The 22,072-nt window shown below is 44.0% G+C and overlaps 1 protein-coding gene across 1 annotated transcript in view; it reads right to left on the bottom strand.

The window, feature by feature from the left end:
- The window catches only part of LOC309552573 (uncharacterized protein), a gene marked incomplete at both ends in the record, with an annotated part of 487,483 nt that overhangs the window by 50,267 nt on the left and 415,144 nt on the right, over nt 1-22,072 (bottom strand). Inside the window, 2 exons of the mRNA XM_082253522.1 lie at nt 8,903-9,019; nt 9,651-9,713. Of these exons, the coding sequence (XP_082109648.1) occupies nt 8,903-9,019; nt 9,651-9,713 (180 nt within the window). The remainder of the gene's footprint in view (nt 1-8,902; nt 9,020-9,650; nt 9,714-22,072) is intronic.

Raw genomic sequence — 22,072 nt, 5'->3', positions numbered from 1 at the left:
AACAACGTGGTAATCAAAAGCATAACATTCAAGGCGGCTGGCTAGAGCAGCATCTCCTGTCCTTCCGGGACCTTACAGAGTGCAGTGACGTCAGCACGTTGCTGAACCCGCCGCGTTTCATCACAGATGATGTCATCCTGGGGCACAGGCGGTGTGGTAATTAAATACTACCAAAAGAAAGCTCTCCTCTTTCTTCTCCTGTCCCTGGGAACAGGGATCACACAATGAATGCTCGGCTTCCCTCGCACCAGCTGGCGATCTAACCCTATGCACTGTGGATCCATTGAGATCTATATTTCTGGTAAGCAGGTCATCCTGTCTTGGTGGTGGACATCACAATTGGTGGAAGATTTTTTTCTCACGGGGGATATCCATGTGTTTATTACATGATTGGAGACATACATGTTTAATATTTGTTGGACTTGCACAGTGGAGTTTGCTTTCTTCTGACACTGCTTGTAACAAAACTGAGTGCCTATAGCTGAGAGTAGGAATATACCCAAGTAGTCAAGCTTTTTCCTGCCTAGTGTCCTACTCCTGTAGGGGGCAGTATAACCCAATGGTCAAGAAGATATGGAGCTGTGTCCATTAATGAACATCAGAGAAATGGATTTTATGGTAAGTCAAAAATCCAATTTTTACTGTCTGTGCTGGTGACCATGCAGAAAGTGAAGGGAAACTCCCTAACAAGAAGAGGTACTAAGCGTTACCCAGTAATCAAGGCAGAAAAAGTGTTTGTCTGTTATTTCATTTTAACAAGACCTCTAACAATGTTACGGTATCTTCTCCTTGATCTAAAAGTATACTATTGTGCAGTAGTTTTACGGTCTGAAGTATTTAGTAGACACGCAAAAATACAGCATAATTCTCAAAAGCATACTGAAGAGTTGATTACAATATAATTAATCCAAAGTCTAAACCTATCAAAGAAAGAAAATGTGACTGGCCAAAAAGAAAATATGATCTAAAGCACATGTGGAGTCTTATTTTTTTTATATTATTCCATTTTAGGAATTAAATTATGCTTTAATAGGCTTTCAAGAACTCACCTCTCTCCATAAGGTCATTCAGAATAAGCTAAACTATGCTTTTTAATTTAGTGCATTTACACCAAAACCACAAAAGAGAATGTTAAAAGGATATCTAATACTTTTTCTTGGTTAGCGTTAATACTTTTCCTTTTTGTACTATAACGTGTTTCGTCATTACCTTTTACATACTGTTAAAAGCACATTTCTCTACTGCTTCAATATCTCCTTAAAAGAAGAAAAAGAAGGTTTATATCTGGTAATTCCACAAAATCCAAACCCAATAGTGTTAGCCTGATATATACCCAGGACTTTTTTTCTCATAAAATAGGTACAGGAACTCAACCTTGACACCCCCCCCCCCCCACACACACACACACATACACTCCAAACTGTATCAAGTAGTGGGCGTGGTCAAATTTCACTAACAGCGGGAGGGTTTTAAAGAGACAATGAATACCAGGAGTGCATTATGTACAGAGTGCAGAGTTTGGGGGATTTACAAATAGAGTGCAGAATTTGGGGGTGCGTTACGTACACAGTGCCGAGTTCAGTGGTACGCTGCACACATTGTACAGGGTTCAGTCATCTTCCACAGCTGCTTACCTCTGCATCCCCTATCCACATCTCACTTTCACCCCTCTTCAGCTCTCACCTCTGCATGCAACCACCCCCCAATGCCCCCCATCTTCTCACCACCTTCTTTAAAGCTCCACCATCTTCCACGTGTTTCTTTTGTTGCTGTATTAAGAAGAAGCACCCAGCTGGCTCTAGTACTTCCCCTGCACACTGTAGTTGGCTCTGCCTCTCCTACTTGCGGGGAGATCATCCACTGGGGTTGTGTGGGACACACTCAGGTAATCAGATCTGTGGGAGCCATTGGGAGACAAGCTGTCACTTGTAAACACCAAAGCTGGACTTCTGTGTTTACAAGTAATCGTGGTGAGCAGATAGCAGAGGGCCTGAGCCAAAGGTGGTGGAGCTGAGTTCCACCAAGTTCCAGCTGAAAAAATGCCATGCTTCTACCTTGTTACCCTGGTCTCCTTGTGGGAATTACATCAAACTAAAAGAAAATAAAAACAGGAATGTGCTCCACCTGCGCATCAAACCCACCACAGTCTAAAACATAAATTTTATTGAATTTGTAAAATATACTGAATTCCAAAGCCTCCCCAAAGTCCAGCAGACTCCATAGGTCCTCCGTGTATTACCTTAAGCCTCCCTTGCTCCGTGCACAGTACACACACCTACCGGAGAAAGAGGGGTTCAGTTCCAGGAAAGCCTTCCAAGGATGTGAGTACTGTGAATTGCCCCTGGGGGTCTGCCTAGTGTAGAGGGGGCCACTCCGGAGAAGGTTCCAGGGATCCAGGAGTCAGCTAGCAGTAAAGGGGTTGCCTAGTCAGATAAAGCTGAAGTGTCAGAGGGGGTGCCTAGTCAGAGGACCCTGCAGTGTAAAGGGGGCACCAGCAGTTGGGCCCTGAAGAGTTAAGTGTACAGTGTGAAGTGTACAGAGTTGAGAGTTGCAGCAGCACAAGCAGTTACAAGGAGCTACCTCAGTCAGTGAAGGGCTGGAGGGAGTTGTTCATCAGACTTTTGAACTAAACAGAGTGTCAGGAGTCAAATGTCCTACCGCCCTGGATCTTCTGAGTTAACCAGTGTGTTAAAGTCGAAGTTCTAGCACAGTTCAGCATAACAGTATTTCCAAGCGCCAGGGAGCATTGGCCGGCATCCAGCTGGCGTCAAGACAGCACCGACAGGCATTTTTCTGTACAGTGTCCCAGTTGAACCTAGTTGAGCCAGAGGAGTATCCCACACATTCCCTTCTCCCATCCCCATTACAAAATAAACAAAACAAAAACCAAGATACCGGAATGGTCATTGTCTCAGTTCTCACACTTGGGTTCACAACTTAAATTTGTTGGGAGTGTCTCCGGTAACAATGGCAGACCCACATTAGGCTAAAGGCCTGGAAATATTGCTACATGTATAAAACAAAATAAAATTCTTCTAGCTCAACATGTTATGCCTCAAAAAGAGACTTTGTCAGGGGTACACATTGTGAGAAAAGTTAAAAACAAAAATCAGTATGTGATGTGTCCAACAACACACAGCAAGAAAATGGCACTTTATTTTGCCTTTCATCCTTAATATAAGGGGGGGGGGGGGCGTGACTATGTCACGATGGCTGCCATGTATGTGAATTATATTGTGCATCATGACGTCATTGTCCTCAATGGCATTGTATGCAATGGAGTCACATGCATCATGACATCATCACAATCGTAATGCACATGCATGATTCCCACGCTCCAGCATTTCTTAATGCCTCTTTCTCTGCTATTGTCATGCCTTACTCACAGCCCCCTTCTGACCACAGTAGGAATTAATTTGCATTTTTGTAACTACTCTTTACTCTTCAATAAATCAGAAGAAGAATAAACATATTTTTCTTATTATCTCAAATCATGGTTTGTCATTACCAAGACTTCTAATATATTTATAATGTATGAGAGTCAAATTCAGACACTAATTTCACCAGTTTACTATTCAGTTACTCATGGTAAGTACAGTAGCTCACAAAAGTGAGTACACCCCTCACATTTTTGTAAATATTTTATTTTATCTTTTCATGTGACAACACTGAAAAATGACAATTTGCTACAATGTAAAGTAGGGAGTATACAGGTTGTATAACAGTGTAAATGTGCTGTCCCTTCAAAATAACTCAACACACAGCCATTGATGTCCAAACCTCTGGCAACAAAAGTGAGTACACCTCTAAGTGAAAATGTCTAAATTGGGCCCAAGGTGTCAATATTTTGTGTGGCCACCATTATTTTCCAGCACTGCCTTAATCCTCTTGGGCATGGAGTTCACCAGATGGTTGAACTCCAATTCACAGGTTGGCACTGGAGTCCTCTTCCTCTCCTCCATGACAACATGGCGGAGCTGGTGGATGTTAGAGACCTTGCACTCCTCCACCGTTTGAGGATGCCCCAAAGGTGCTCAATAGGGTTTAGGTCTGGAGGGATGCTTGGCCAGACCATCACCTTTACCCTCAGCTTCTATAGCAAGCCAGTGGTCGTCTAGGAGGTGTGTTTGGGGTCATTCTCATGTTGGAATACTGCCCTGCGGCGCAGTCTCTGAAGGGAGGGAATCATGCTCTGCTTCAGTATGTCACGGTACATGTTGGCATTCATGGTTCCCTTAATAAACTGTAGCTCCATAGTGCTGGCAACACTCATGCAGCCCAGACCATGACACTCCCACCACCATGCTTGACACACTTGTCTTTGTACTCCTCACCGGGTTGCTGCCACACACGCTTGACACCATCTGAACAAAATATGTTTATCTTGGTCTCATGAGACCACAGAACATGGTTCCAGTACTACTGCGGCAAAGTGGCTCATTATCGTCTGACGACGTAGTACTACGTCGTCAGACACTCCCCTTTCTCGGCGGCGCGCGCGCGGCGCTGGAGCCTCGCCCCCGCTGTATTCAGTCACAGCGGGAGTCGGGCCAGGGGAGGAGCAGCGGGGATCGCCGCTGCTCTTCCCCGATCGTCGGGGATCTAGTGTGGAGATCCGCCTGCTTGTGTAAACACAAGCGGGCGGATCTCCCAAGTGACAGGCAGGGTCAGATTGCAGGGTTCAGCATAGCTGAATCCTGGATCTGTCCTTGTGTAACGCAGTCACCTCCCCCCACACACGTCAGTAAGCACCAGGCATACATTAACCCCTCCCTCTCCAATAAAATTAACCCCTTCCCTGCCAGTGTAATTTTTACAGTAACAGTGCATATATATAGCACTGATTACTGCAGTAATGTCACTGGTACCCCCAAAAGTGTCAAAAATGTCAGTCAAGGGTCCGATCTGTCTGCCGCAATGTCGCAGTCCCGCAAAAAAAATCGCAGATCGCCACCATTACGCGTTAAAAAAAAAACCCAAAAATGACAGAAATCTTTCCCTTTGTTAGTAAACGCAATAACTTTTGCGCAAACCAATCACAATTTGCTTATTGTGAATTTTTTTACCAAACATAGGTAGCAGAAAACAAATTGGCCAAAAATTTAAAAACATTTTGATTTTTACATTGTTTTGGGGGGAATTTCATATAAACAATTGTGAAAAATATTGTTGTTTTTTCAAAATTTACGCTCTTTTTTTGTTTATAGCGCAAAAAGTAAAAATCGCACAGGTGATCAAATACCAACAAAGGAAAGCTCTGTTTGTGGGAAAAAAATGACGTAAATTTTGTTTGGGTATGGTGTCGCACGACCGCGCAATTGTCAGTTAAAGTCGCACAGAGACAGCATTTTAGGAAACTATGGGAAACAGGACAAGATGGCATTAAAAATTTTACAAGCCAGCAGATGTGGCCTACAATCGGTAGACTAATAGATGAGGAGGGCCCTTATAGGCTACTCCTATGGGAGGCATTGCAATTGCGACACTTTTTAGAGTCGCTGCCGGCGCCGGAAAAATTTAAGAAACCACTGACACACTTTGAAAAACTTTGTGAGAAAACAGGAGGTATATACCGCCCATTGTCGATTCTATATAGAATGTTGAACGCTCCATTGGTCCAACCGAATTTGAAATGGTTGGAAAAATGGAAAGTGGATCTAAGTATAGATATAACGGACACACAGAAGCAAAAGATGTTTAGGGCAATATTTAGACCAACTAAATGCACGAAAATGCAGGAAATAAATTATAAAATTCTGACTAGGTGGTATAACACACCAGATAAATTGCATAAGTGGTACATTCAAGAATCGGATAGGTGCTGGAGATGCGGAGAAGGGGAAGGCACAATATATCATATTTTCTGGAATTGTCCAGGGATAAAGAAATTCTGGTCAGAAATTGGGGACATTCCCAGTTCAAAAAGTAACAGACTATAAAATTAAGGAAGAAGCAGCCTTCTGCCTCCTGCAGATATTAGATCAGTCAGAGAGGAAATATGTAAGATCAGTACTGCCACACATGATGAATGCCGCAAGAGCATGTATACCCCAATATTGGAGAAATAGACAAGCGCCAACGGTGTTCGATTGGGTTAGAAAACTAGAGCATATTAATAAAATGGAGGATCTTGTGCTCTCCTCACAACACAAACAGGAACAATACAAAAAAATATGGAGTACATGGAATTTATTCATATCCTCAGAGGTGGGCAAACAATTGTTGGCACCCACATCTCAGAGTGCGGGAGACACATGAGAGGAGAGGGGGATGGGGTTTTTTTTTTTTTTCGTTGTTGCTGTGTGTGTGCGGTGTGAATAGTGGGTATGAATGAGGAAAGAGAGTGGGGGGGGGGGGCAATATAGAAAAGATATGGGAAAGGGAAGGGAATGAATAGACAGAAGAAGGGGAAATAAGACAAGATAAAGGTTAGACTATTTAGGGTAAAGTATCAGGAAGCAAAGAGAGGTAAGGATTAAATGAGAGGGAATAGAGACAGAGACTTGATGATCTAACAATGTTTTGCCCTAGTTGAATATTTGACAAATAATTTATATTAATGAGTTGGGAATCTCCGGAGGTCCTTATTAGACCTAGGAGATGAGAAAAACGATGTGGATGATGTCTTTGTAAGTTATCTACTTAATAAGGAGTTATATATTCTGTAATGTTCTTTCTTTTTCTGAAAATCCTAAATAAAAGTATAAATAAAAAAAAAAAAAAAAAAAGTCACACAGTGCCGAATCGCAAAAAGTGGCCCAGACGTAAGACAGCAAAATCCACTGGTGGTAGAGTGGTTAAAGATCAAGAATAATGGTCTGGCTATCACCTGGCTGAGCTCTTTAAGCAAGCCATCCGGTCCCGGTGATTTATTTTTGTTAAGCTTCTCTGGTTTAGTTCTAAGTCTATCTTCTGTTGGCCATGGGGGTACTTCCTGAGTGTAGCCCCCCAATTCTTTTGTGAAGACTGAAGAGAAGAAATTTTTAACACGTGTGCCTTCTCTCTGTCCTCTGTGGCCAGATTCCCTTCATCGTCTTTTATGGGGCCAATGTGTTCTGGCCTCGCTTTCTTACTATTTAAATACTGAAAGAATTTCTTGGGTTTCTTTTTTTTACTCTCTTCCGCTATATGTCTCTCATGTTCTATTTTAGCTACGATGATTTCGCCTTTAGATTTCTTATTACACTCTTTGTAATGTTGGAATGCTGCCAATGACCCCTCAGCCTTGTATTTTTTTTTAATGCCTTTTCTTTGGTATTAATATGCCTTTTTATGTTGGAGTTTAGTCACCCAGGGATAAGTTTTGCTCTTTTAAATCTATTCCCCTTTGGAATGCACTGGCCAATCCCTTTGTTTAGTATGCTCTTGAAGCACTCCCATTTTTCCTCCGTGTTCTTCGTTCCCAGGGTTCTATCGCATTTGATATTGTTTAGCAAAGAGCGAAGTTTAGGGAAGTTGGCTCTTTTGAAATTCAGTGTCCTTATATTGCCCTTGTGTTTCCTTTTACTATGATTTATCCTGAAACTAATTGACCTATGGTCACTGTTTCCTAAGTTGCCCCGTATTTCTATATCCGTGATCAGGTCTGTATTGTTGATAATCTGTAGGTCTAGTACCTCTTTGTTTCTTGTCGGTGCGTTCACCATCTGACCCATGAAATTGTCCTGCAAAACATTTAGGAACTGCCGAGCCTTGGATGAATGCGCGGTTCCATCTGCCCAGTCTATATCTGGATAATTAAAGTCCCCCATTATAATGACATTTCCCATCCTTGCTGCCAATCCAACCTGTGAAAGGAGATCCGCCTCCCCCTCCTCCCTCTTGTTTTGGGGGCCTATAGAATACGCCCATTATTACTTTCCCCATAGTGCCTTAACTTTGAAGTTCTACCCATAGGGATTCTACCTCATCCATAGCTCCATAATTAATATCATCCCTCATATTTACCTGTACACTGTTCTTAATATACAGACATACCCCTCCCCCTTTTTTACCTTCTCTATCTCTGCGATAAAGGGAATACCACTGAATAGTCACCAGCCAATCATGAGAGCTGTCAAATCAACCTGAACCTATCTCTCTGCTGGCTAATTCTACATCTGTACCCCCCCCCATTACCTAGTTTAAAAGCCCCTCTAACTTGTTGGCCATCTTCTCACCCAGGACAGTTGCACCCTCCCCATTTAGGTGCAATCTGTCCCTACTAAAGAGCCGGTAGCTGACTGAGAAGTCAGCCCAGTTCTCCAGGAACTCGAAACCCTCCTTACTACACCAGCCTCTCTGGCGTGGCTCGAGGCACAGGTAGTAATTCTGAAAATACTACCTTGGAGGTCCTACTCCTCAACTTAGCTCCTAAGTCCCTGAAATCGTTTTTTAGGACTCTACATCTTCCTCTGACTTTGTCATTGGTACCCACGTGTACATGAGAGATTTTTCTCATATTGGTTTTCCAAGGAGTGCTTGCAGAGGTCCCACTTGTTTCCTATCCTGACTGTTGTTGACCAGTTTGGACAATGATCATCTCATACAGTATCTTTGGTCTCTAGCTATAGGTAGAGACTCTAGAGTACAAATATGATAATCCATATGCCGATCTGCCCTTGTTTTTAGAGTGGAGCTGTTGTTTTGGTCTGTTGCTGTCTGGTAAATATATTGTATTCTCTTTCTCAGAGCAAATGTAGAGCATATGATCATCAAAATCAAGCAGGGTATTTTCAGGTATACTAAGCAACAGTTTTATTATGTTTTGTCACCAATTGGTTGGTCTCAAACCATACCTGACCATATCCTCACCAGTTTTATATATATAATACATTATATCTAGTATAAATTTTACAGTATGTGTGCATAGGATGAAAACATACATGTAGATATTTTTATGCATTTTCTACCTTCACCTTACCTTTTGCCCTGGATCTCCTCTTGGTCCTTCAGGTCCCTGAGTTCCAGGGGCACCCACTTGTCCTGGTTGTCCAATTGGCCCTCTGAAACCACTTAGTCCATGGGATCCTTTATTACCCTAGGGGAATAGAAAGATTTTCTAATGATTTTCCTGCCTTTATTATTTATAAAGGTGTTGGTTACGAGCAGTGAATCTGTCTTCATCATGAAAGTTACATTTCATAATAGGTTTCTGTCTCTTCACCACAATTAGCCTGTGTGAAAGACCTGTGCTAAGCACTTTAGCCATCTCAGCCACCAACGTGTTGTACATGTGCAGTGCATGTAAGATTAAGATGACATTCAACTGAACGTGCTTTACATGTTTCCATTTTCTTTTGGGGGGGGGGGGGAGTTTATTTTAGTGTTGGGGCACTTTTGGATAATTGTTCAGAAGAGCATGCATGAGGAAAGATTTTGAACCCTGACTATTTATCAACTAACAAACTAATACAAAAATACAGTATATATGACGGAAATTACTTCTCTTTAAACAAATTAATATAATGTGTAAGGATGCATCTAGAAGCATGAGAAAACAGAGATCCCAATGATATCACAACAACATCTATAAGTTTCTCTTCAGAATAATGTCATCCATGTTATCAACACCATAATGCTGAACACTAATTCTGAGAAATGATGGACTACAGGTATTTTACAGTACTCAGGATACTCAAAGTCTTGTCTTAATAATTAATCATACATACCTTATCACCTTTATCTCCTTGATGACCACTGAGCCCATCAATTCCTTTCTCTCCTTTTTCCCCCTGAACAAAAGAAAAACAGAAATATTATTTAGTAGTGAATGTTCAATTCAAAGTTAGTAGTAGATACGGGGAGCGTCAAAGCCTGCCTGATGCCTCTGGGCACTAGTCTTTCCTGCAGGACCCAGTCCCATACAAAAATGGTGGTGTGGATGTTGTTGGGAGTTGGGTGAGCTGTTGATTTGAAGTTAGCTGGTAAAGTGGTCCATTGGCCCACGCACACACATATAATATATTTTTTCAATCTGTTTTATTCGATTTTACAGATAAGAGACATATAAGAAACAGGTACATCCTTCTGCCAAAGGAGTATAAATATTAAAAATATAAAAGATATAATTACGTTTTAATAAAGATACAGAAATATTGCAGAACTGTTGAGTCTTTTGTAAATTAATTCAATATTATTGCAAATAAACCAGTGTTTCTGACCTTGCAATGGGGGTACAAATAAGGGTTTGCCTAAAAGACAAAGGAAAAGAAATGAAAAAAGGACGACAGAAGAAAAAAAAAAAGGGAAAGTAGAAAGGGGTAGTAGCCAAGAAAAAAGAAGTGATGGAAAATAAAGGGGTTACTTCTCTGAGGCTTCACAATTTCTATGACCAATATTGGATCATTGGGTCCCACTGTTTTGGCCGATTTCTTTTGTGAGCTATGCAGCAGACTTGATGTACCAAAAAGACAGCGCTTGCAAGAAATATAGTGAATTACAAAATATGAATCACAAATAAATTGTTGATCTTAAAGTGCAATGGTGCTAAATACAAATAATTAGTGCAATGAATGACCACAGTGCAATAGTGCTAGTTGCAATAATGAATAATACAAGAAATGCAAAGTGCAAAAGTGCTAGATATGCTGATACTTAGTGCAATAAAAAATATTATTATAATAATATTTTCCAATGTGACTCCTCAAATATAGTAAAAAAAAAGTGCAAACGTGCTCAAAGTGCTGCTTATAAAGTGCAATGAGTGCTCCAAATGGTGCAAGGTGTCACGAATCCCTTTGGAAATTCACTCACCAGAACCAGTGGACTTTTACACAGGTCAAATGGGCCTTATAGTAAATCCTAATAGACAGGACTCCTCCAGATGAGAAAAACCCCAGTCGGTCCCCTTCTCCTGTGCCACTCATAAGAAATGATGGACCAACATTGTGACGCCCGAATGTGTAAGTTTATTAATAAATAAGTAATGTACTCACTAGTATACAACTGAGGTCCGCATATAAAAGAAGAGTATTCTCATAGTATTTCCGGGAACACAGCCAGCGTGCGTTCCATGGATCCAGGAAGAGACGTCGTTGGTTGCCGTGACTGGAAGTACGTTGAAGCGTTTCGCCCGCCTACAAGGGCGTTTTCAAAGACATGTGTCTGCGTTCCCGGAAATACTGTGAGAATATTCTTCTTTTATATGCAGACCTCGATTGTATACTTGTGAGTACATTACTTATTTATTATTAAACTTACACATGCGGGCTTCACGATGTTGGTCCTTCATTTCTTCTGAGTGGCACAGGAGAAGGGGACCGACTGGGGTTTTTCTCATCTGGAGGAGTCCTGTCTACTAGGATTTACTATAAGGCCCATTTGACTTTTGTAAAGGTCCACCGGTTCTGGTGAGTGAATTCCCCGCGGGGGGATGTCTGCGTTGTTTTCAGGAACCCTGGTTGTCCCGTATTCAGGACAGGTGGGTTCACAAACTGATTCATTCAGAGTACAAGATTGAGTTTCGATCTCGCCCCGCAGACAGGTTCTTTCCATCAAATCTCCATCTGACTCCCAATCGTTTAAGAGATCTCAAGGGGGCGGTGCAAGATCTTCTCGCCCAAGGAGTCATTGTGCCAGTCCCTCCATGGGACAGGTTTTGCGGGTTTTATTCCAATCTGTTCACGGTGCCCAGAAAAGAGGGCAAAGTGCGTCTGATTCTGGACCTAAAGTCTCTGAACCGCTTTGTGAGGGTACAGAAGTTCTGGATGGAATCCATCCGGTCGGTGGTGGCGTTGTTGAGTCCAAGGGATTTTCTGGCCTCCTTCGACTTAAAGGATACGTATCTGCACGTTCCTATCTACGAAGGTCATCAGCGGTATCTCCGCTTCGCAGTGGCGGAGGAGCATTATCAGTTTGTGGCGTTACCCTTCGGTCTTGCTTCGGCTCCCAGGGTATTCACCAAAGTTTTGGCTCCGGTGCTGGCTTTGCTGCCTTCAAAGGGGATTGGGGTCCTCGGTTATTATTATTATTATTATTATACAGGATTTAAATAGCGCCAACAGTTTGCGCAGCGCTTTACAATATGAGGGAAGACAATACAGTTACAATACAATTCAATACAGGAGGATTTAGAGGGCCCTGCTCGTTAGAGCTTACAATGTAGAAGGGGGGGGGGGTCAAGTGAAACAAAAGGTAATATCTGTGGGGGAATGAGCTGATGGAGATAATGGAGGTACAGTTGTCAGGTGTGGGTAGGATAGGCTTCTCTGAAGAGGAGGGTTTTCAGAGATTGTCTAAAAGCCAATAGAGTAGGAGATAATCGGACAGATAAGGATAAGAAGTTCCATAGGATTGGTGAGGCTCTGGTAAAGTCCTGGAGGCGAGCATGGGAGGAGGTGATGAGGGAGCTAGAGAGCAGGAGGTTTTGAGAGGAACGAAGAGAGCGATTCAGTTGGTGTTTTGAGACTAGGCTAGTTATGTAGCTGGGGGCTAAGTTGTGGATGGCTTTGTAAGATGTTGTTAGTATTTTGAATTTAATTCGTTGAGTGAGCGGAAGCCAGTGGAGGGCTTGACAGAGAGGGCAGCGGACACTGAGCGATTGGTGAGGTGGATGAGCCTGGCGGCAGCAATCATGTTGGATTGAAGGGGGGATAGCCTGTGTATGGGGTAAGCCAGTGAGAAGGGAATTGCAGTAGTCAAGGCGTGAGATGACCAGGGAGTGAACTAGGAGCTTTGTTGTGTCCTTGGTTAGAAAGGGGCGTATTTTGGAGATGTTGCAGAGGTTGAGGCGGCAAGATTTGGACAGTGATTGGATGTGGGGCCTAAAAGAGAGTTCAGAGTCCAGAACAACACCTAGGACCTTGGCATGCGGGGATGGGCTGATAGTAATGCCATCGATATTGACAGAGAGATCAGGGGAAGGGGCACGTGGTGGAGGAAAGATTATAAGCTCAGTTTTGGACGGATTGAGTTTAAGGTAATGGTGTGACTGATATATCAGATAGTAGATTAGTGATACGTGAGGAGACTGAGGGAGAGAGCTGAGGGGTGGATAAATAGATTTGAGTATCGTCAGCGTAGAGATGGTATTGGAAGCCGTGGGATGCTATCAGCTGAGCTAGAGAGGACGCGTAGATTGAAAATAGGAGTGGTCCGAGAAGAGAGCCTTGGGGGACCCCAACAGTAAAAGGAAGAGGAGAGGAGGAAGTAGAATTGTAAGTAACGCTAAAGGTGCGGTTGGATAAGTAGGAAGATAACCAGTGAAGAGTACAGTCACGGAGACCAAAGGCGTAGAGTTTTTTGAGGAGGAGGGGATGGTCAACCATATCAAAGGCAGCAGAAAGGTCCAGGAGTAAGAGTACAGAGTAGTGTCCATTGGTTTTGGCAGTTAGTAGATTGTTTGTCAGTTTTAGGAGAGCAGTTTCAGTGGAGTGTTGAGGCCAAAATCCAGACTGAAGGAGATCAAGGAGGCTATTCTCGGCAAAGTGGTCGCACAGTCTATTGTAGTCCAGACGTTCAAGGAGTTTGGATAAAAAGGGGAGCAGGGAAATAGGGCGTAGGTTGTTAAGATCGGTTGGGTCCAGCTAGGGCTGCTTAAGTATGGGGCTGACTAGTGCATGTTTTAGAGAGTTGGGGAAGATGCCAGAAGAGAGGGAGAGATTGAAGATGTGGATTAGAGAGCGTAGAATAGGGCCAGAGGGTGAACGTAGCATTTGCGAGGGAATAGGATCCAGAGGGCAGGTGGTTAAGTGGACGATAGCAAGTAGTTTAGCAACCTCATCTATAGTAGTGGGGTTGAATAAGGGAAGTAGTGATTGCACCTGTGGGCATGAAGCATGAAAGGTATCTGAACAGCAATGATTCCCTCACGCATTGTATCAGTCTTCTGTTTAAAGTGGTTGGCAATTTCCTGGGCAGTGAGTCAGTCAGTGGGAGGAGGTAGTGGAGGACGGAGTAGAGAAATAAATGTAGCGAAAAGTTGCCGGGGGCGGGATGACAAGTTGTTAATGAGAGTGATAAAATAGGTCACTCCAGCATTTACTCAAATCCTACTGCACAGGTCAAAGTGAATGGATTCTTATCTGACTCTTTTTCCATTAATAACGGGACGAGACATGGGTGCCCTTTATCTCCTCTATTATTCGCTCTCTCACTGGAACCCTTTCTTTGTACGGTGCGGCAGAATCCAGATATACAGGGACTCCAAGTGGGAGTGGGTGATTATAAGATCTCTGCGTACGCTGATGATCTTATGTTTTCTCTGACAAACCCAATTATTTCTCTACCGAATTTACTGAGGGAACTAACCAGATATGGATCTCTATCGAACTTTAAAATCAACTATAGTAAGTCGGAAGCGATGGGAGTGGGGGTGAGTGCGTCACTTCGGCGAACATTACAGACAAATTTTTGCTTTCATTGGACTAATAGAGCTTTACGCTACTTGGGTACTTATATCCCACCATGTCTATCCAGGGTTTATGATTTGAATTTTCCCCCTTTGATAGCAGAGACACGTATCCTTCTGGAAAAATGGCACACGGGCTTCCACTCGTGGTTTGGCAGATGTAATTTGATAAAGATGAATATTCTGCCTAAACATATCTATCTGATAAGAGCCTTACCGGTGCGGTTACCTGCTCGATACTTCCATCTGATTCACGCTCTATTTATCAAATTCGTCTGGGCAAAGAAAAGACCCCGTTTAGCGCGGAAGCTACTAACCTGGCCAAAAAAGTGCGGTGGTTTAGCTCTCCCGGATATGCAGAAATATTTTCAGGCAGCCCACCTGAGCAGGGTGGTTGACTGGTGTAGACATCATGCACTTAAATTATGGACTAGTATAGAACAAGCACAGACAAATATCCCCCTCAGAGGAGCACTGTGGTGCTATCCAGATCTACCCTCACAACTAAGACTTCATCCTCTTATAGGTACGACGATGCGTATAGGCTACCTGGCTAATAGGAGATACTCTATCATTCCCCCCTTCTCTCCATTGCTCCCGGTGATTGGAAACCCTCGATTTGGGCCTGGATTTTAATCACCAGACCTGAATGCGCTGGGTATAGATGGATATGCTCGAGCTGAGCAATTGCTAGTAGCAGATAATTGGCCGACAGTAGAGACTCTTACGAAACAGGATGGCAATTTTAGGTTAACCTTCTGGTCGGCTTTACAACTGCATCATTTTCTGGGCACCCTGCCAAATTCTGCAGAGTACTCAAGGAGTATGTCTAAATTTGAAGGATACTGTCGGGGAGAAGGAGTGCTATTACATACACTTTCCTTACTATACAACTCATTAAGGCCAGTACCAGATAATTCTGCTTTACCCTGGGTGACCAAGTGGGCAAATGATCTAAATTGTACGTTCACATCAGTACAAATACAGAATATGATCTCGTTGGCTTTTGGAACATCTATCTGTACTAAAACCCAAGAGACCAACTTTAAAGTATTGAACAGGTGGTACTACACACCTCATAAACTCCACAGGATATTCCCAAACACATCAGCGAACTGTTGGAGATGTGGAGGAGAGGATGCAGGGATATTTCATGTTTTCTGGTCCTGTCCGAAACTTGTAGGATATTGGACTGAGGTGAAACTTATTATCCAAAAATTTACGGAATATACTATTCACGAAGATCCGGCTTTTTTCCTGTTCCATCTCTCAGATATTCCCATACAGAGATATGAGAAGTCAGTGGTGCGACATCTGGTCAATGGGGCGAAGGCCTGTATACCTGCATTATGGAAAAGCCCACATCCTCCTACGATAAAGCACTGGTTACGTAGAGTAGAGGTTATTAATAAAATGGAAGACTTGGTGTTGACATCACAGAGTAAACGTGGATTGTATACTGAGACCTGGGAGCTCTGGAATAGCTTCATCCGGTCAGAAGAGGGGTTTAGGTTGTTGCAGACATGAGTGAAGAGAAGGGGGGAGACCTACAGGGATGTTGATGGGAAGAGGAGGAGAGGGAACCTTCGGGGGTTTTTTTTTTTTTCCTCAGTTTTTGGTTTCGTTGTTTTTAATGGCGTTTGTTAAATTGTTTGGGTATGCAAATGGGGTAGTATGGTTGAGACTAGTAAGCTATAGGACGCCTTAATGGTGGGAGTGACTATAGATTGTGGTAAGATATATAAATTTAGACCTCCCTGAAGGGATATACAGTAGATGAAATTAAGACTGGAATAGCCTCTTTAGTATGAAGGAGTTTCAATGTTGCTATAGCTGGACAGTGTTGTACTTATCTTTCTTTTGAATTGTTGTAAACCCCTATTTGTGTTTGGAGAAAAATAATAAAAGATATATTTGAAAAAAAATAGGTCACTCCTAGTCTTTTGCTTCATGCGCTAAAGAGCATGGCTATACTTTTTCAGACTTCTAGCGTTATCTGTTTGCAAAGGTTGAAGGGGTCGGGGCCTGATTCGATGTGTAGTGATGGGGGCAAGTGTGTCAAGGGAGGCTAAAAGTGAAGTGTTGTAGACAGAAGTGGCTAGGTTGGTGCAGGAAAGGGGTGCAATTTTGTCATAGAGGTGGTCGGTAGCAGAGTAGAGAAGAAAAGGGTTAAGATGGCGTAGGTTTCTGCGGGTAACTGTAAGGTAGCTAGAGGGAGAGGTGGAGGAGAGGGAGAGAGTGAATCTAATAAGGTAGTGATCAGAGGGAGGGAAAGGGTTGTTTGAAAGGTTGTGCGGAGTGCATAGGTGGGAGAAAACCAGGTCAAGGGTATTGCCTTCAGAGTGAGTAGAAGCATGTATCCATTGCTTCAGGTCAAAGGAGGAGGTTAGACTGGCAAGTTTGGAAGTGGCAGGATTGTTAGTATTAATAGGGATGTTGAAGTCGCCCAGAATGATTGTTGAGATTTCGGAAGAGAGAAAGTAGGGTAGCCAGGCAGAGAAGTCATCATGACAACCTCCTTTTAAGGGCGAGCTCATGTACCACCTTGACGAATGATCTGTCGCTCACGGTTCAGATGCTCCAGGAGTTCGGGTGGACCATCAACTTTTAGAAGTCGGCTCTGACCCCTTCAGTTCACCTCACTTACCTGGGAGTGGTCCTGGACTCCACTCAGGCAAAAGTCTTTCTCCCAGAGGGGAAACTCCGGACCCTGCAGGGCGAGATCAGGTCCCTCAGGGACAACGATCTCTCCACTCTATGGGCCTGTATGTGGTCTCTGGGTCTGATGGTTTTGGCCTTCAAAGCCATCCCATTTGCTCAATTTCACACGAGAACTCTGCAAGCAGAGATTCTTGCCAGGTGGGACAGAACGCCTCAGTCATTGGACAGGAGGATTTCTCTGAGCCACCTCGCAAGATCAGATCTTTTGTGGTGGCTCCTGTCACCAATTCTAACACAAGGCAAGTCCTTTCGACCTCTGCTGTGGACGGTGCTCACCACGGATACCAGCCTGTTGGGCTGGGGTTCTGGACACACTTTGTGCCCAGGGGTTGTGGTCGGCGGAGGAGGCCTCCTTACCGATAAACGTCTTGGAGCTCCGACCGATCAAGCTCTGCTTGTTCCATCGGACAACTCAGCTTTAGGGTCGCCCTGTTCGGGTTCCAATGGACAGTGCCACAGCAGTGGCTTACATCAATCACCAAGAGGGCACCAAGAGTGCCTGGGCGGCCAAGGAGGTGGCCAAGATCCTGTTTTGGGCCAAGACGCACGTTCCGGTGGTTTCGGCTGTTTACATTCCGGGTGTGGAAAACTGGCAGACAGACTATCTGAGTCACCAGACCCTGGACCAGGGGGAATGGTCCCTGCATTCGGAGGTGTTTCGCCTCCTGTGTGCCCAATGGGGGGACTCCGGACGTGGATCAGTTCGCATCCCGTCTCAACAAAAAGGTGGGAAGGTTCGTGGCCAGAACCCGTGATCCTCTGGACGACGCCACAGACGTGTTGGTGGGGCCCTGGCACCAGAATTGGCTGATTTATGCCTTCCCTCTGATTCAACTGTTATCCAGGTTCCTCCGCAGGTTGGCGTCGGAACGGGTGCAGGTAACTTTGGTGGCCCCAGACTGGCCGTGTCGCTCTTGGTACGCAGTCATCATGCAGATGGTATTCGAGCCTCCCTGGCGGCTTCCGCTGAGAGACGATCTACTGTCTCAAGAGCCGATCTTCCATCCTGCTTTACAGTCTCTGGCTTTGACGGCATGTCTATTGAAAGCCAAGTCTTGAGAGACAAGGGTCTCCCGAGTGCTGTCATTCCTACATTATTGAAGGCTCAGAAAGCTACCTCTAGGAAGATTTACCATTGCACCTGGAAGGCGTATATTGCCTGGTGCGAGTCGCAAGGGTTTTATACCCGCTCCTTTTTGGTGACAAGGGTTTTGGCTTTCCTGCAGGAAGGTGTGGATCCGTGTTTGGCGCTGGCCACGATTAAAGGTCAGTTGTTGGCTTTAGCCATTCTTTTCCAGCATCACTTGGCAACTAATTCATTGATTCGCACCTTTATTCAGGGGGTGCAGTATCTGGCTCCCCCGAGGAAGGCTCCCTTGCCTCCATGGGACCTGAATTTGCTTTTGTCTGTTTTGCAACGGTCTCCCTTTGAGAACATCAGAGAAATACCTCTGCCTGTGTTGTCCCAGAAAGTTGCCTTTCTGGTGGCTGTCACCTCTGCTCGCAGAGTGTCTGAGTTGGAAGCTGTGTCTTGCCGCTCGCCTTATCTGGTTGTTTATAGGGACAAAGTGGTCTTGAGACCCAATCCATCTTTTCTTCCTAAGGTGGTATCTGCTTTCCACCTCAACGAAGATGTTGTCTTGCCTTCGCTTTGTACGAAACCCAAGCATACCAAGGAATTTGCCTTACATTCCTTGGATGTGGTCCGGGCAGTCATGGTTTACCTGTCTGCCACGGAGTCTTTTCGGAAGTCTGATTCCCTGTTTGTCCTTCCTGAGGGACCTTGGAAGGGTTTGGCTGCGTCCGCAGCAACCATTTCTAAATGGAACAGACAGACCATTGTACAGGCCTATTCGTTGCGGGAACGGGTTCCTCCCTTCCCTATCAAGGCTCACTCTACCAGATCAGGCCTATTCAATCAAGGGTCGGTTTCCTCCTTTTCCTGTGAGGGCACATTCTACTAGAGCTGTCAGTGCCTCTTGGGCATTTCGCCATCAGGCTTCTGTGGCTCAGGTGTGCAAAGCAGCGACCTGGTCATCTGTGCACACTTTCACAAAATTTTACAAACTTGATGTAATGGCATCCTCGGATGCTTCCTTTGGCCGCAAGGTTTTGAGTGCGGCGGTTGTTTGAAGAGACGTGTTTCTTTCTGTCTCTTCCTGGTTTTTTTTTTTCTTATTTTGGGTTAGCTCCTGTTGAGCTTTTGTTGCCCTGTTGGCTCAGTTTTTTCTCTGGCCTGGTTGAAACATTGCCCTTTCAGTAGGTTGCATCTTCCCACCCCTCACACCTGCACTGCTTTGAGACGTCCCACTCGTGAAGGCTTACTGAGTGGCTGCGACTGTCAGAGGACGTAAGAGAAAGTAGAGTTTTTGTAAGAACTTACCGTAAAACTCTTTTCTGTGAGTCCTCTGACAGTCACAGCCCCGCCCCTCTGTTTTTGTGTTTTGGGGTTGTTGCCTTCCGGTACTGCTTGCTACAAAACTGAAGGACAGTAGTAACTGTGTCAGGATAATGGCTGAGGGACGGCCCCCTGAAGGTGTGCCTCAGTGTAGAATGCTTTTTGTTAACCTTTCAAACTAGCTTACTCCAGCAGAGGGCACCATTACCCACTCGTGAAGGCTTACTGAGCAGCTGCGACTGTCAGAGGAAATTTCCCCTTCAAAGCTTCTCTAGATATGCAGGTCGACAAATGTCCTCATCCATCAGGAAGTACTTTATGCAGATCAGGCCTGCAGAATTGTCCACCATTGGAAAACTGTTGATCCAGTCTGGGTCAGGATTGGAGCTACGGGTATATGAAAAACTTAGAGCTGTTCCAACCTTCTCTCTAACCCAAATCACAAGAGAGGGGGATATCGTACAACACATTATGGGGGATAGCAACCTATTAGGGATGCACATAGATGCGTCTATGGACAATGGAGTGCGGGGAAAGAAACTGCATGTAGACCCATTGGTGGCGAGTGCCCTCAGTAGTAATAACTGTCATTTGTGCTCTCTGTGCCACTTGCAAATATTCAAACAAATTTGGAACTCCCAAGCCACTCATTGCTTTAGGGGGGCACAGTGTAGTTTTAATGTGAGGTCTTTTGTCACCCCATCTAGAACAGAGTTGTTCATTCTGGACATGGAGCAAGTCTCACCTAGGAATTGGTAAAGGAAAAGTCCTAAATATCTATAAGATTCAAAGTAGTATATTCATTGTATCTGATTGTAGTCTCCTTAACCACAAAAGGAGAAATACTGAACATCTCTCTAGGTCAGAAAAGCAGGAGATGGGATATGGTGTGGATAGAAGGAGTTTACTGTATTCCCAGAAAGGGAATAGGTTTGTATGCCCAATTGCATACAAAGTTAGTTTGGAGTAGTGCTTACGTAGCTGGTGGTAGATTGAAGCAATTAAAATAGATTAGAAATAACCTTAATAGGGAAGGATATGAATAGTAGAAACATCTTCCACAAAAATCACACATTTGTGTTCATCTTGGCCACAATTTACACCCTTAATGTTTGGATTGGAATTGATAGCTATAGTGAGGGGCTCCATTGCCACTACAAATAATGAAGAATAAGTGGAAAGCTTGCGCTCTGGTCTGGTGTAATTGAAGTCGGCGTGATGAGTGTAAAGATGGCTGGGGAATAAAAACATCAAGCAAGGTTAAAAGGAATACCTTAAGTGACAAAACACATGGGCATAATCAAGTCCGTCAAGTGAGGTAAAAAGACCGAACAGTGGCTGTATCAGTGTGGCTAGAAATTTTGTCTCGGTCTGCAGCGAAGGGCCAGCTCCACCGCACAGGGAAGTCGGTTCTGTGGACAATGCAAAAAGACAAAACAGGCGAAGCGCCTCTAAGTGCAGACAGTTTTAATTATGGTAGGCACACAAAGTATAACAACTCACATGGAATCAAAGTTTGCAGGCTCAATCAAAAGTCATAAGGTGACTTCCCAAATCCTGAATCCGGAAGGAGAGGTGTTTGAAGCTGGTAGATGGACGCGGAGGACAGTTTAAAGCCGGCTGCTGTCTTCCGGGACCGGTGAATCTCCACGTATCAGGTTGGAGCACAGCGTCTTCCGCGTGACGTCACCAAGATGGGAAAGGATTACACAGCGTAATCTTGGTGACGTCACGCGGCAGACGCTGCGCTCCAACCTGATACGTGGAGATTCACCGGTCCCGGAAGAAAGCAGCCGGCTTTGAACTGTCCTCCGCGTCCATCTACCGGCTTTAAACACCTCTCCTTTCGGATTCAGGATTTGGGACTCCACGCTCACCTTATGACTTTTGATTAAGCCTGCAAACTTTGATTCCATGTGAGTTGTTATACTTTGTGTGCCTACCATAATTAAAACTGTCTGCACTTAGAGGCGCTTCGCCTGTTTTGTCTTCTTACTACAAATAATGAAGGTGATAAAGGGCAACCCTGTTGGTTACCTCTCTGAATAGCTACTGTAGAGACATAAACTTTTACCAAAATTTGGGCCATTAGTGTTTTGTAGAGGGCCCAAATAATAGGGGTAAAATTGGAACCAAATTGCAGGACTTCAAGAATGTAAAATAGATAATCTCATATCAATGTGTCAAATGCTTTTTGTAGATCTAGGGACTGGAACATTGCTGCCCTCTTTACAGCAGTGTCCCACTAGGAATGGGTTACTGTCAATCTGTTAATCATGGATTAATTAGGCGCCTAGTTAAAAATATTTTATTTTTAAAAATAGACAAAGTGCCTACAATAAACCCTCTTCTCCTCCCACACCCCAGCAAACCCCTGCTTTTTGCCAGGTGTCTTTAGCTTTATATAGAAATCCAATATAATATAACACATTGGAGAGCAGGACTCTCCATTCCTTTACATTAGGCATTCAGGCTTTCTAAATCTAAGAGAGATTTATTGCAGTAGCTCTTGGATCATGGGATTCCACAACCTAACTTATAATTAATTAAATACTGTGGTACAAAGAAAATAATGCAGAGTAAATGTAACGTTAGAAATAGTGTGGAATTTAGAAACACATGCA

This window comes from Pelophylax lessonae (assembly GCF_965119305.1).
Source record: "Pelophylax lessonae genome assembly, chromosome: 4".
Taxonomy (NCBI): Eukaryota; Metazoa; Chordata; class Amphibia; order Anura; family Ranidae; genus Pelophylax; species Pelophylax lessonae.
The sequence above is the reverse complement of the archived record's forward strand: the minus strand, read 5'-3'. Positions and strand labels throughout refer to the sequence as shown.